This window comes from Poecilia reticulata, unplaced genomic scaffold (genome assembly GCF_000633615.1).
Source record: "Poecilia reticulata strain Guanapo unplaced genomic scaffold, Guppy_female_1.0+MT scaffold_125, whole genome shotgun sequence".
Lineage (NCBI taxonomy): Eukaryota > Metazoa > Chordata > Actinopteri > Cyprinodontiformes > Poeciliidae > Poecilia > Poecilia reticulata.
This window is the reverse complement of record NW_007615013.1, coordinates 146,890-160,680: the sequence shown is the minus strand read 5'-3', so window position 1 is coordinate 160,680 and position 13,791 is coordinate 146,890. Positions and strand designations below refer to the sequence as shown.

At 44.8% G+C, this 13,791-nt stretch overlaps 1 protein-coding gene across 23 annotated transcripts in view; it reads left to right on the top strand.

Annotated features, from left to right (window-relative positions):
- The window catches only part of celf2 (cugbp, Elav-like family member 2), a 291,608-nt gene that overhangs the window by 200,213 nt on the left and 77,604 nt on the right, over positions 1 to 13,791 (top strand). For 22 of the 23 annotated variants that reach the window (XM_017302941.1, XM_017302948.1, XM_008401608.2 and 19 more), the window contains one exon: positions 6,304 to 6,500. In XM_017302941.1, coding sequence (XP_017158430.1) covers positions 6,304 to 6,500 — 197 coding nt within the window. Of the gene's footprint in view, positions 1 to 390; positions 736 to 6,303; positions 6,501 to 13,791 lie in introns of those variants that run through there. The other variant, XM_008401612.2, reaches the window with a different exon arrangement.

Genomic DNA, 13,791 nt, shown 5'->3' with positions numbered 1-13,791 from the left:
AATCGGGGTAAATCAGGGTGAATCGGGGTGAATCGAGGTGAATCGGGGTGAATCGGGGTGAATCAGGGTGTTTCTGGATGAATCGGGGTAAAGTAGGGAGAATCGGGGTGAATCTGGGTAAATCTGGGTGAATCTGGGTGAATCGAAGTGAATCACCCTGTGTCTCTCTGTGTGACGGCATATCAGTGACCAGAGGTGTGTTGAGGTGTTTGCAGCTGACCTTGGTCGCTGTGCCTCCAGAGGGGGGGGGCTGACGTTTCTCACTCTGCTTGTCAACAAGGTTAGATTCCCTGTTGGCCCGTTACTCACCCCCGACATGCTGCCGACACGCGGCGCTCTGCGGCGCCCCGGCCCTGCCGCCGACCCGCCGAGCCGCGTGTCGGTGCATGAGGCGCCGTGTGTCTGAGCGTGCTGCAGTTGCAGGGCTAAGGAAGTCGGAGAGGATGTGTGCTTTCGAGCAGAAACAGAAGGAAGAAGCGGCGGGGGATCAGCGCAGCCAGCCTGAACTGCAGCTCGTGCGTGAACGCATGCGGGATCCGTGTAAACGCACGTGTGCCGCTTTCTGAGGGGCGCCGCACGCCGCTGAGCTCTGAGCTGTGCTCACTCCTCGCCCCGGCTCATCTGCACGCTTTTACCTGCCTCCGTCTCTTCCCCGCTGGCGGATGTTGCACATTTCTGTCCTGCTGCCTTTCGGACTCCAGCTGTGAACCAGGCCAGCAGAGGGGATCGCAGCTGGTAAACGCTCTCTGCAGCTTGTTGCTGCCACACTTTCTTTTTCTGTTTGGTTTATGTCGGCTCCAAATTCACTCCTAGGCAACATGAAGGTTTATTTTTACATGAAGGTTATTGCAGGACAGTTCTTGGAAAACGCCATAAGTTCTGCATGTTTCTTTTTCTCGTCTCCTGAGCTGTAAATATCCACTGGGAGACATTTTGTGCTTTCAGCGTGGAGATAAATATGGAGCCCTGGCAACTAGCGCTTACAGATTAAGTAAATAAGAACTGGAGTTTGTAATATTTGCACATATTTGGATAATTTGTGCAGTTTTCCAATTCCAGGAAGTACATCAAATATTTACAAAATAAGACTAGATTAAAAACAACAACTTTTTACATATTACAAGGCTTAACGAGGCTTTTTACATATTAAAACTGTTTTGTTTGAGTCAAAAAGCTGCAGCTTCAAATAGTTTGACGTGTGCAGGAACAGCAGCATGTGTAACTTAAGGGATTTGTCTTTTAGTCAGGACTTCTCGCTTTTCCGCCTCGCTCCTCATGCAGCTGCTGGCGGTTTGTAGGATCCAGATTTAAATCGGCTCAGATCTGTTCGTCTCAACAAAGTCCGAGTTCGATGTTGAACCAGAGTGGAAATTCAGACGAAACCAGTGATTATTCCGTTTGTGAACATTTATTTCAGGAATCCAGCTTGAAATTATACATTTAATATGTTAATTTTGACAATTATGGCTGACAATAAAATGGAAAAACATCTTTATCAACAAAACAGGTTAAACTACAAAAGGTGATTACTGAAAATCCAGCTGTTCACATTGTCTAAGTGTATTAACGGAAAGTTAAGTGGAAGGAAAACCTGACGTATGATACGATATAAACAGAGATAACTGCAGCCTTGAGAGAATTGTGAAATAAATCCAGTCATTGAGGACTAATAGTTCAAACATACATTAATATGCCTTATTGGAGCGGGCAAGCATGTGACACATTTATAAGGCTTCGTAATAACACAGACGGCATACCGAGTGTTCATTTCACCTCTGGTGGACAGCACGGACTTCAAACTTTATAAAAGTGGTGTTTTTATATTGGTTTTGTGGTTATTTACTTGAAAATAAAGCCAGGAATATGATCGATCATTTCCGCCTTACTGTGTGGGGGTCTAACTGTACCACATTTCGACACAACCAATGAAAATGTGTTGACGGTCTGTTGCTAGGTAGAACGGAGACACGTGGGGACAAGCGAGGGGGTGTGGGGGGGATTTGGATACGGCAAGAGACTAGGAAGAATTGATGCTGTGGATTTTACTAAGAGTGTTTCGTTAGGTTTTTTATACAGTAAGTATGTTATTTAGAGTTTGTGGTGTGTGTAGTGTTAGTAGTAGTTTAGCTAGCGGTCGCTGCATGGCTTCGTAGCGAGCTCTGACGCACTGAGAAGAGAAAGACTGCGCGCCGGAACGGCCATTTAGACCTTAGGGTTAATGCGCTCAGTGTTAGCGCTAGCACAGAAGCTAACACCTACAGTCTTCCTCATTCTGGGGATTCAGCCAATCAGCACCAAGGAAAAGGACTGAGCAGCCAGTAGCGTGTCAGTTAGCATTTCAGCAATATTTTATATAATCATGTCATGTTTTTGGACTGTGGGAGGAAACCGGAGAACCTGGAGAAAACCCACCATGCACAGGGAGAACATGGAGACTCCATGCAGAAAGACCGGGAATCGAACCCAGAACCTTCTTGCTGCAAGGCAACAGCTCTACCAACTGCGCCACTGTGCAGCCCAACACTTTAATCGTGAAGGTTTAATTTCTTTTAAACTGACTTTCCAGAGAGATTCAGGCTGATATGAATGTGAACGTCTTGGTTATGTTTCTCCGTTGATTCATGACGTCACAGGACATTTTTCAGCCTCCTGCTAATCCGGTCCAATAAAGTCACAGATGACTGGTGAGTCTGAAGGCGCCTCACTGTACAAACTGCTGAGGATTGTAGCTGGAACAAAAGGTTTCCTGGTCAATAGAGAGCAGCTTCAGCTCGGCTGAACAAGCTGCTGTTTGATGCGTCAGATGTGGGAATAACAGCCCTCAGCAGCTGCTTCAAAGACCCATCCAGGCACTTTCCTTACAGTGTGACCGAGCACACTCTGAGTGTGGATCAGCCCTCAGCCGTGGCCCCGATGCTGCAGGGAGGCTGGAGTGATGGAAGCAATACTTAAGCCATTAAGGCAGACAATTGGCTCAAATTGAGAGGGAGAGATAGAAAAGTAGGGAAGAGGAGGGAAAAAGGGAGGGTGATGGAGAAGCCGTGGCAGCAGTGGATCCACTCAACGACTTAATCCGAGCCCCAGGACACTCTCCTGCTGAGCTTCACACATTTCCGCAAACATGCAGTCGCACAGTAAAGCTCCTGCAATAACACCTTGTCATTCCTGGCCACAGGGGCGCTCATTCCTTCATAGTTAGGAAGAGTCGCCTCCTCCAACCACCTCGGGAGAAGATGGAGCGTGCAATCTAGACAAGATGGCTCTGTGAGCATTCGTACGGCTTCCGGCGTGAAGCTATTTATTGCGTTCGCAGGCAGAGTGAATGTTGTCCAGTGTCCTGGACGAGGAAGGCGCTCCTCTGACACTGGCTATTGTGTTGTGGCCCCTCGGACTCGCTCGGCCCCTGCGAGCCTCACAAACAGCCAACAAAGAGGGATTGTCTCCCTGAAGCATCAGCTGTGTGTGTCAGAGGGTGAAGGGATGATGCTCTGAACTCGGCGACCGCCGGCGTCGTCTTTTGGGAACATCGGCTTCTGATCGGGACGCAGCGACATTTCGTTCCTTCCCTTCCTCTTTCCTTCCTTCCTCCCTTCTCTCCTTCCCTCTCAGCCACATCCCGGGGGCTCCCTCCGCGCCGCGGCCTGTACGATTTATCGGGCAGCTTAGTGGGTAGCGGTTATTGCCCTGAGGACTGTTAGCGCGGGTTTGGCTCGTTGACTCCCCTCCCCGGCCGGCCCTGGCGTTTTTATTTGACATGTCCTTTAGGTCGTTTAAGGAATGGGGCGTTTCTGCCGAGCGCCTCGGCTCTTTCTGCAAAAGATGGATGGCCCGCGTTCAAAGGTCTGGATGTGTTTTTCTTTCCTTCCCACCCAGTCTTTCTTTATCTCTCTTTGCTTTTCTTCCTTCACTCTCACTCTGTTACTCCTGCTAAGCTTTATAATGTGGCATTAGTGTTGTCAGCGGACCAAGCCTGGGATTTGGCTTTGCTTTTCCCTCTTAAGATAATGCAATTCCTCTCTAATGCCCAGAATAACAAAAGGGAAAGTAGAGCAATAAAGCAACACGGCTATTGACTTGGTTTCATCAAATTGGTTGGTTGCCATTTTAAACAGACCACAGACTTTGATGGCTGTGTGTTTCTGTGTGTTTGCAGCCATTTGCGTCTCTCCTGCTGCCGTCTGCAGCCCATCAGGCCTCCGTACCGACACTCTTTCTCCGTCTTTACCCATCTGAACAAAGGGAACCGGCTCGCGTTAGCATTCCAGACGCACGGTCCGACCAGAGTGTATTGTGAAGATGAGTGTTGTTAGTGTGGACTGGAGAAGGGTGAAAGCACTTCACCTCAAATTTGTTTGCATCCCTGATGTGGAAATGCAGCTGGAGTGAATCTGACGGAGGAATCTGCTGCACCCAAACCCTCGTCTGTCCACCATGAAGCCCTGCGGTCGTCACCTGCACAGCCCAGAACCAGAACATACTCTGGTAGGAGAACCAGAGGTTTAAACCTTTACGACCTGACAGCTCAGGTGTGCAATTTGAAAACGTTGCATTTGGTTGGACTCCATTTCTTAAACCTTCGGTTTGTGTCGGTTCCCCAGAGGTTTCAGTCCGTATTGACACAACATCTACAGATCACTGATGTAAAACCAAACTCTGCTCTACTGGATCAATATCTACTGTCAGTGGGGACCATGAAACCTGCTGCTGTGTCCAGGAACAGGATCTGAGCCTGTAGGCGAAGTTTAGCCTCCTCTAAGCAAGTGACCAGAGAAATTCATTCATGTCAAACGTCAAACTGGTGACGCAAAAAATTCCCTTTCGCCGTCGTTTGTCGTTTTAAGTCCGTCATCCTGCTGGACGTCCTGAACAGACGGGTTCGCTCTGGTTGTCAGAGATTGGAGCAGAAACTCTGCTAAGCTAATCCAGGATAAGAGTCGATCCGTAGTTTCCACCAAGTTCTTTAGTGAAATGTTTGGTTCTGGTCGGCGTCTAGCCTGGGTTTCCTGTTTGCAGCTGACAGGAAGTGAGAGTGTCCTGCTGCTGTGGCTCATCCACCAGCAGGTCGGCTGGTTGTGAAATACTAAAACAAACCAACTTCAGCACTTCTACACGCCTTGCTGCTGCCACGTGATTGGCTGATTTATGGTTTGCATTAATGTGTGTACCTATTAAAGTGGCCTGTGAGTGCATTCATGAACCACTTCTCTCTGTGGTTCGTCTCTTTTTATGGACAAGCAGCAGAAGAAACTGAAGGTTTATATCGCTGCTTCGTTGGCGGGTTGGAAAACGGAGGAATGAAACTGGAGTCACCGGCTGCGGATCCGTCGCTGCACCGCCAGAAATCACGTTTAGCTTCGGAGCGAAGCGTCAGTTTGCTGACGTCAGGCCAGTGTGTGTAGAAATTGCCGGCTTCAGGGATATCGGGCAGTAAAAGCGGAATTGAAAGCCGCCTCGCCCGGCAGTGTGGAGCCGCGAAGGAACCCGAGAGTTTTATTAGTTTGGTTCTGTCCCTGTCATGGTGTGAAGAGGCTTTTCACTCCGAATGAAACTGTTGGATTTGTTCTCCTGATCTGAGATATTTGGCTTTTTCTGAGTTTGCTGAGAACAAACGATCTCCAAGGTTCAGTGTAGGAAACCTTCGTCCTGAAGACTTTCTCCGTTTTGGCCGTGTGGGAGTCTGAAGCTGTTCAGATCGGCTTCGGTGCCGTTATTTAACGTCTCTGCAGGTAATTTTTCTAACTCTTTCTGTCTGACCTGCAGCGATGTGGGCGACTCTGATGGGGCTGAAAGGATCCGTTAGCGAAACTGAAACCAAGCTTCTGGTTCTGCAGTCCGTCTTTCTGACCACCAGGACCGCCAACGGTCCCGAATGTTTTATTCCTGCAGGAACTTTGGCTTTTTTGTTTAATTGCTTCATGTGTAACCGGCGATTCCTCTGAAAAAAAACACTTTTCTGGTGCAAAAGGTGTTTTTTCCAGATCTAATCTCTCCTCCCAGATCATTTAAATCATTTGTTTCTTTTAGTAGTTTTGTGTTTCTGCTGAATTTTGGAGATCTTTCTCATAATTTAGTTGTTTGCATATTGTTTGGTCTCAGTTTTACAAATAAGAAAAAACTTTATTAGACATCAGCATCAAATCAGGGACTTTGAAACGACTGAGTGTTACGAAGAATCACAAACTTTCTGATCAGATATTGATAACTATTGAAACGTTATTTGTGTTTTGTTTGTCATGGCCGTCATGGAGGATCCTGCTGTTGCATTCTGGGACGTGACGTTGTGTGTCTTTGCTTGTCCGACAGCAACGGCACGGCCGGGAAGATGAACGGGGCGCTGGAGCATTCGGACCAGCCGGACCCGGACGCCATCAAGATGTTTGTGGGTCAGATCCCGCGCTCCTGGTCGGAGAAGGAGCTGAAGGAGCTGTTTGAGCCGTACGGCGCCGTTTACCAGATCAACATCCTCCGGGACCGCAGCCAGAACCCTCCACAGAGCAAAGGTACACACACACACACACACACACACACACACACACACACACACACACACACACACACGCTGCTGCTGGTTCTGAAGGGAAAACAGCGTTTCCATCCAAACGTGACGCAGAACCACTTTCACTTCATGGATGCTCAGTGGCTGCTGTTTAAGAGCCAATTCCAGGATGGTTAATGGCTGAACACATCATATACGTGCAAAATTACACAAGCCAGCTCATATTTTGTGGACCATTTGAAGACAAAGACGCACCCTGACAGACTTGCAGAGTCAATTGTGCGAAAACGGCGTGATTTGCTGCTATTTTCCCTCCCATTCCCTTTCTCTCTCTTTTCCTTTGATGAATTCGTCAAGTGKGAGAGCAAACAATAGAGACGGCAGCAACAAATGGGCAGACAATGGTGTTGCCATATTAACACGCGTCAAGCAGAGTGGGTGCTGATGACACTTGTGATGAGACACGGGGAGTGGGAGGGGAGACTGACAGGAGGAGAGACGTGACGCCTGCAGACCAGATTAATCAGGAAGACGAGCAGCTTTTACTTCCCATTTCTGACTCAACGCCTCAAAACGCTTCGTGTTCGATCCATTTAGTGACCTCTGAGCTGCAGGGCTGCTTCATGGAAGGTCTTTAAACTTTGCTTTTTCTTTGCACAATCAGTTTGTAAGGGATATATTTGCATGCTAAATATCCAGAGATTCATTTCTTACATGATTCTTATGAACGGTTGATGAATGATTTGATTTTTCACTCACTTTGTGAAAGATGAAGCTGGAAATGACTTTAAAATAATTAAAACTCTTTTCCAATTTGATTTCTACTTAAATTAAGGGAAAAAGGGTCAATGGCTACGGAGGGCCAAATATGCCACATTCTAATAAATAATGAATAATTACAAAATTATTTATACGTGTTGTAGTTAAAATAAGCTATAAATAATTGATAAATTAATTTTTTACCATGGTTATCAGTCATATGGTTTTATGGTTTCCTGGTGAAACTGAATATAATTCATATTCGTCTCATTTAACATCTGATTGGTTAATGTGGGCAAAGCTTCACTTAAGCCCCGCCCACTGGATTCACGACATAAATAAATAACACTATGCATTTAATTAATAACTTTTGCATTTTCAATGCAATTAATTTGTGATAAATTGAGGGAATAATTCCAGGGTTTATTAAATGTTTGTTAGTTTTTGGCATTCTTCACCCTCCGTAGCTCAGGGGGCAGTCAGTCTGTTTATGATGCTCTGAAATGTGAAATCAAGAAATAAATTCTGGGACTTTTTGTTGTCGTTTATCAGTCGTTGATGATTGGCTCCAGAGATCGTTTATTTATTTGATTTTCTCGTTTTTTAGCCTCAAACTGTTTCAGGAGTTTTCTAATTATCTGTCAGATGCTCACAAGTCGTAGAGACAAACCGAAAAATGAGACGGGAAAAAATATTTTAAAATGAGGCAAAGATATTAAGCACCAGAATCCCACACATGATTACCTTGGGAAGTTTCCTTCAGTCCTAATAGAAAATGGGAAAAACGAATCCTGCTTTGAAAAACTCCCAGGAATCCTAAAGACGCTGATGTAAGATTTTCTCCATTCCTCCTTCCTGTGCTTGTGAAGCGCGACGTTCTGCAGGAGGGAGACGGTAAGAAGTGATCCAACCCGACCGACAGGTGTTCAGATCCTCAGAGATGATCTGCAGTCCAGGTTCACTCGTTTTCACCAGCAGCTGCGTTTCCGACGGGAAAACAAAATGTCGTAACTCCAGTGATTCTGTTGAACAAGAAGTGACATTAAAATCACACCAGAATAAGTTTGTTTATGCAATAAGTCATTAAAACTCAGCAGAGACGGATGTAGACGGTTATAATCATAATTCAGCCAATCAGAGGAGACGTTGGAGCGACAAGCCCCGCCTACATTTTGGGAAATTTATCAACGTTTTCTAAACTGTGAAGCTGTGAGACCTCTGATGGAGCCGACAAACCAAACCAAACCACCGTCCTCCCACCGCTTCCTGTCGTCTTCTTCAGCGTTTCCAGCAGTAGTAGCATCCGGTTGTTGATCATGTGACTCACAGGAAGTGTTTGGACCCGACTGAAACGCCTCCTCCGCGGTTCTGTGGTTCATGGAAACACAGATCCAGTAAAACTCAGATGATCTGCCTCCGGCTGGGAAGATGTTTTCAGCCTGGATGTAGTTTCCTAAAAGACGCTCCCTCTCCTCCTCCCTCCTCTGAGTCAGTCGGGCTGACGCCGGTGCAGCTCGTCGTGTTCCCTGGATGTTTGTTGTGGCCTTCAGACGGCTCCGGCTCCCCGGGTTGAGCCTCTTCCTCCCCGTCCTTCAGCTCCATCGAATCTCCCGCTCAGCATCCTTGAAATGAGTTGTTTTTACGGCTGATGAGTCGAGAGCGACGCTCGTCGTCGGGGTGCAGCCACCTATCATGCTTTTCATTCTCCTGCTCAAAGTGACGCTCTCTCTCTGCGCGCCTCGTCTTTCTCTGCGCCGAGAGGTGAAGGCGTTAAGAGGAAGCGTTTTGATTGACTCTTGTTATTCTGCTGCTGCTTTCTGCTAGTTAGCTCAGCCGCATAGCCTCATCTGCCGCCGCCTCTCTGCTGACATTTCAACTGTGGCCTCTCCGGCTCCGCTCTGTTTACTTTAATTTAGCCACAGTGCTGGGCGGAGAAAAAAACATTTGGGGCAAATGAGCCCTCCTGGTTCCCCTCGCGCTGACCCGCAGACCGTTTCCTGGTAAAGCAGCAGCTCGGATCGGCGCGAGCTCGTTAGTGTCGGTTCTGTCTGCATCCTCATTAGTCGCCTTTTCTGTCATTCCTGAAAGGAACCTGAGCAGCAAACGGATGAAACGAACACAACGTGATAAACTCTCTCTGAGGACGCTTGGACCGGAACGTGGGAAAACAAAATAAATCCTCGTTAAATTCTGGGAAATTAGTGCTGTGTGCTGGATTTGAAAATGACAGGGCTGCTTTTCTGATTCCATTCTGTGAGCAGAAGTTAATCTGATATAATCTAACTTAATAAACAAGAGATTTGGAGTGAATGGAAGAGTTATTGTTTCTGTAATGCCGGCTCACATCTCTCCAGGCGCTGCGAAGGCTTCATCCAGGAAAATAATCGTGTCAAACCTTAAAAATCACTTAGACGTGTCTCCATGCGCTTGTCGTTTTTATACCTGAAGCTGTAAAATGTTGTTTTCTCCTGTTTTCCAACACGTTTCTCTGTGTTTTTCTCTTTATTTTGACATTTTTTGTGAAGCTTCTTCTGATTTGAAGCTTTGGGAGAATCAAACTTATAAATTATTCACCGTAAATCTTCGTATTAAATCGTTTTGGTCGCTTTAAGGTGTGAAAAGTCAAACCTGAAACCTCATCCAATGAAGCACTAAAGAAAAACTTGTTTAAAACTTAACAAGTTTTAATGCAAGAATTTATTTACAAATCAGGAAATCCAAAACCATAACCATATTTTTGTCAGAAATGGAGCACAGGAGAGAAAGTTTAAAGCTAAATATAATTAAAAACACACAGCTGAAGGAAACACATCACTAAACGTAACATTAGTTTGAAGTGGAGTTCCACAGGGTCCAGTTCTCGGTCCTGGTTTATGCTGATGATGCACAGACGTTCAGAGAGGTTCTGAATAACTCAGGTTTTGTTTCACCTTTAGCTTTAATAATAATGGCTTTACATTTATTCACATTTTCCTAAGCATACGTGGAAATTGAAAGTGACAAATAAAAAATGAAAAGTACATTTTGGAAGGTTTTGGATGGGATGACGGAGTAAAAACCTGTCAGGAAATGAAGAACCAGAATAAACTTTAGCTCAGCTTGCAGGATGAACTCCTGGTAGAATTAAAATCATGTTTTATCTGGCTGGACGCTTAACGGATTCATTTGTTTGTATGAAACTGGGTTTCAGGAAGATCTGACCTGACCGACGTCATGATTGCCTGATTTCTGTTTTCACTGTTATGTTTTTGTGGAGCCAAAACTCCATGAAAATGTGTTAAAATTGTTATAAATTTGAAGTTTTCACCAGTTGCATCAGTGTGAAATCACTCTAACGCGTCGGGTAAAGTGTTAAACATGTTTCTCTACGAAAATATATTTTAATTTGACACGAAATTCTTACCAGATGTTGGTACAAACCAAGGTATTTGGCTCATAAAAACGGATCAAACCAGATCTGTCCATAAATACCGGTATGTGTAATAAAGTGGAACGGTTTGAAACCGAAAGAAAACGACTGAATTCTTCCCTCCGTCAGCAAATTCACAGCAGCTGCTAACGGCTGACAGAAAGTTCAGTTTTCCTCCTCAACTCATTAATGCTGAGCTTCCAGATGTTTCTCTGAACTTCTGGATAAGGAAGTTTTTATTCCCTGCTACATTTTTTTGGATAAATGTCACGGATTTGAGGAAAATCGTCTGTTTTCTGTCGCTTCATTGAAGCCAAACTGCAAAGTATAACTTTAAATCAGATCTGGACCAACATGGATGAAGAGGAGTAAATAAATGATTAATTAAAGGATTTAATTCCCACTGAAAGCTTTGGCTAAACTACAGTTTTCCCATCAAACCACTAAGTGGTTATCAGTGGATCAGTTTAAATCCTCCACTCATTATTAATTTTGTCATCTGGTGTCTGAGAGCCTGGAAAACTAAATTCCTGCAGCAAACGCCAGTCGTTTCCGTAAAACCCAGGAATATCCGGATCGCTGCTGCGCTTCCAAAAACACAAACTTTAACTGATCTCTCCAAGCCTGTTTAGCTTAGTTAGAAGCCAAAATTAATAAACTGCGGGAGTTGATTTGGACTGAGCTTCGTTGCTTTGAATAATCCCCCAGATTTTCCGGTTTGGTTCCAAAGCGTTAATTGGGTCCAATGTGAAGCTGCTTCTCGTTGTTGTTGGTAAAAATCCCAGGTCTGGTGTGTATATGTGTGTGTTTATGCCGACGAGGAGAGGCCAGGGAATATCGGTGGAGCTCGTGTTGGTTTAATGTGTTTGGAGTTAATAACCAGATGACTGGATGAGCGGTGGAGGAAAGAGGAGTGAGTGAGAAATGGAGCAATTTGCCATTTTGTGCTGAAAGAGAGACAGAGATGCAGGGAGAGATAAAGAGAGAATGAGACAAGGAGAGCCAGAGGGGTAAACAGAAAATGGTCCTCTTGCTAAAACACAACCGTAAGCTCCATGACGGGTGTGTGTGTGTGTGTGTGTGTGTGTGTGTGTGTCGGGTTTTGGCAGAGGATGTGATATGTCATTTATCTTAATGATGCACCATAGCCCACATGAGCTGTTGAGACACACAATAAGTTTAATGTCTTCATTAAGTGGCTCTTTTCTGCACCAAATTCTTTGTGCACAGCGTGACCTGGAAATAATTCACAAATATGGAAGTATGAAAAATTAACTGCAAGCCACATGGACAGCAAATACATGATGGAGGGAATATTAGGATGCTGCAGATCCAGCCTGCAGGTAACGAGGAGGTGAGAAAAAACTGCAAAATCTAAATGGAAGTTGATTTTTAAGATTCTAAAGATTTTACTGTTTTTTGGAGAATGTTTGGAATAATATCGACATATTTCACCACGTCAGATTCTCATGAAGGGCCTTAAAATAACAGTTATTGTCCAGTTGATAAGACAGTGGAGGCTTCACAGTATTAACCTCTCAGATTATAATTTCTCCACCGCGTCGTTTTAAAAACAACGAGGCAAACCAGAGAGCTGCGCAGAGAAATGAAAAGGTCAAAAATAAAGGAGAAATAAAAACATAATTAGAGCAAAAATCAGCTCTGGTTGTTTTCCTGCTGTTTAAACTACAACATCAGAACCTTTTGTATAAATTTCATATTGAGAAATCACAGCATGGATCATTTCACAGTTTCTACAAAATGGTGAAAACAGCAGCAAGCAGGTCCTGGTACGGATCCCAGAGGGACTCCAGATGGGACAACTGATGCTTGTTTTAAAAACTGTTCCCATCCAACTGTTGGGCAAATTTTGAGAAAACTTAAAATGTTGCAAAGCATAATTTGAATAAATGTTGGTTGAAAATGGAGAGAGGTTTTCAGGAACGTCGTTTTCTATCCTGTCAACTTTTACTGGTGAAGCTTGATGAGAAAGAAACGTCATTTTAACGTAACCGTGGAAACATCGGGTCAGAAACGCGACGTGAACCAACTCCATCTCCAAAAAAAACAAAAACTACCTCAAGAAAACGTAAGAATGTTTTGCAAAGTTGAGGAATATTTTGAATTTTGCTGTTTCCATCAAACTAACAGCTGAAAACACACAAAGAAAAAACAGATGAGAAAACATTGAGTTTTGATTTGAATTTCTGCAGACGGATTTCAAAGTGAAGCTTTAGTTTTCATAGAGGAACCAAAAGCTAAAAACCATAAACATTCAGGCCTGACATGTTTCACACACACAGGAAACATCGCCGTTATTCCTGATCTCTGATCTCGGGTTTCATCCTCACAAGCTGCAATTTTTAAAAAATATTTCAGGTTTGCTCTACGAAAATTGAGGGTAATATTGTTCAGCTTGTCCTTCATTTTGCTTTCTCATATTTAGCTTTTCCAATCAGATTTCTGAGCTAGTTTGTAGTTAAAACCTGCAGAAACAAACCAACAGATGAAACGACCTCAGACTGAACCTCAGATGTTTGACAGAAATGTTGCACAATAATCTGTTTTCAGTAATAAAACGCCAGCAGCCATAAAAACAGATGATGTCTGTTGGTCTGAACGTCGTTGTGATGGACAGAGTGAAAACCGCAGCCATGATTCCAGATAAACGCAGGCAGAGACAGAATAGAGCCTCTGATTCCCGATCAGCTCGGCTCCGGTTCCGCGTCCAGAGACTCGGCAGAGCCAGCCGCTCCGCTCCGCTATGGCAACGCCGAGCGAACGGCGCTCCGTCCAAAACAATTATCTGCTCTAATGGATTCGGTTGAGATGGGGCCGACCCGAGACGGGGGACTGATTTATTTCATTCTTTCCTAAAGCAGAGCGGCCAATTATATCGCCTTAACTAGACGTTGGCTTTTTGAGTCGGCTACCCAGGTCCAATTAGAGAGCAGCTGCAGGTGGATTTTAATGGGGGCTTTTTTTTTTCTGTGTGGATTTTCAGCTTGTCTTTTTTTTCTTCCTGTTTCTGCTGCTTGGTTATGAGTGAAGATGCTCTGTGGAGCTCTGTGGGTCATCCAGACGTTGGCTTCGGTTCCCAGAAAAACGCCTCCTGTTGTCTCTGCGG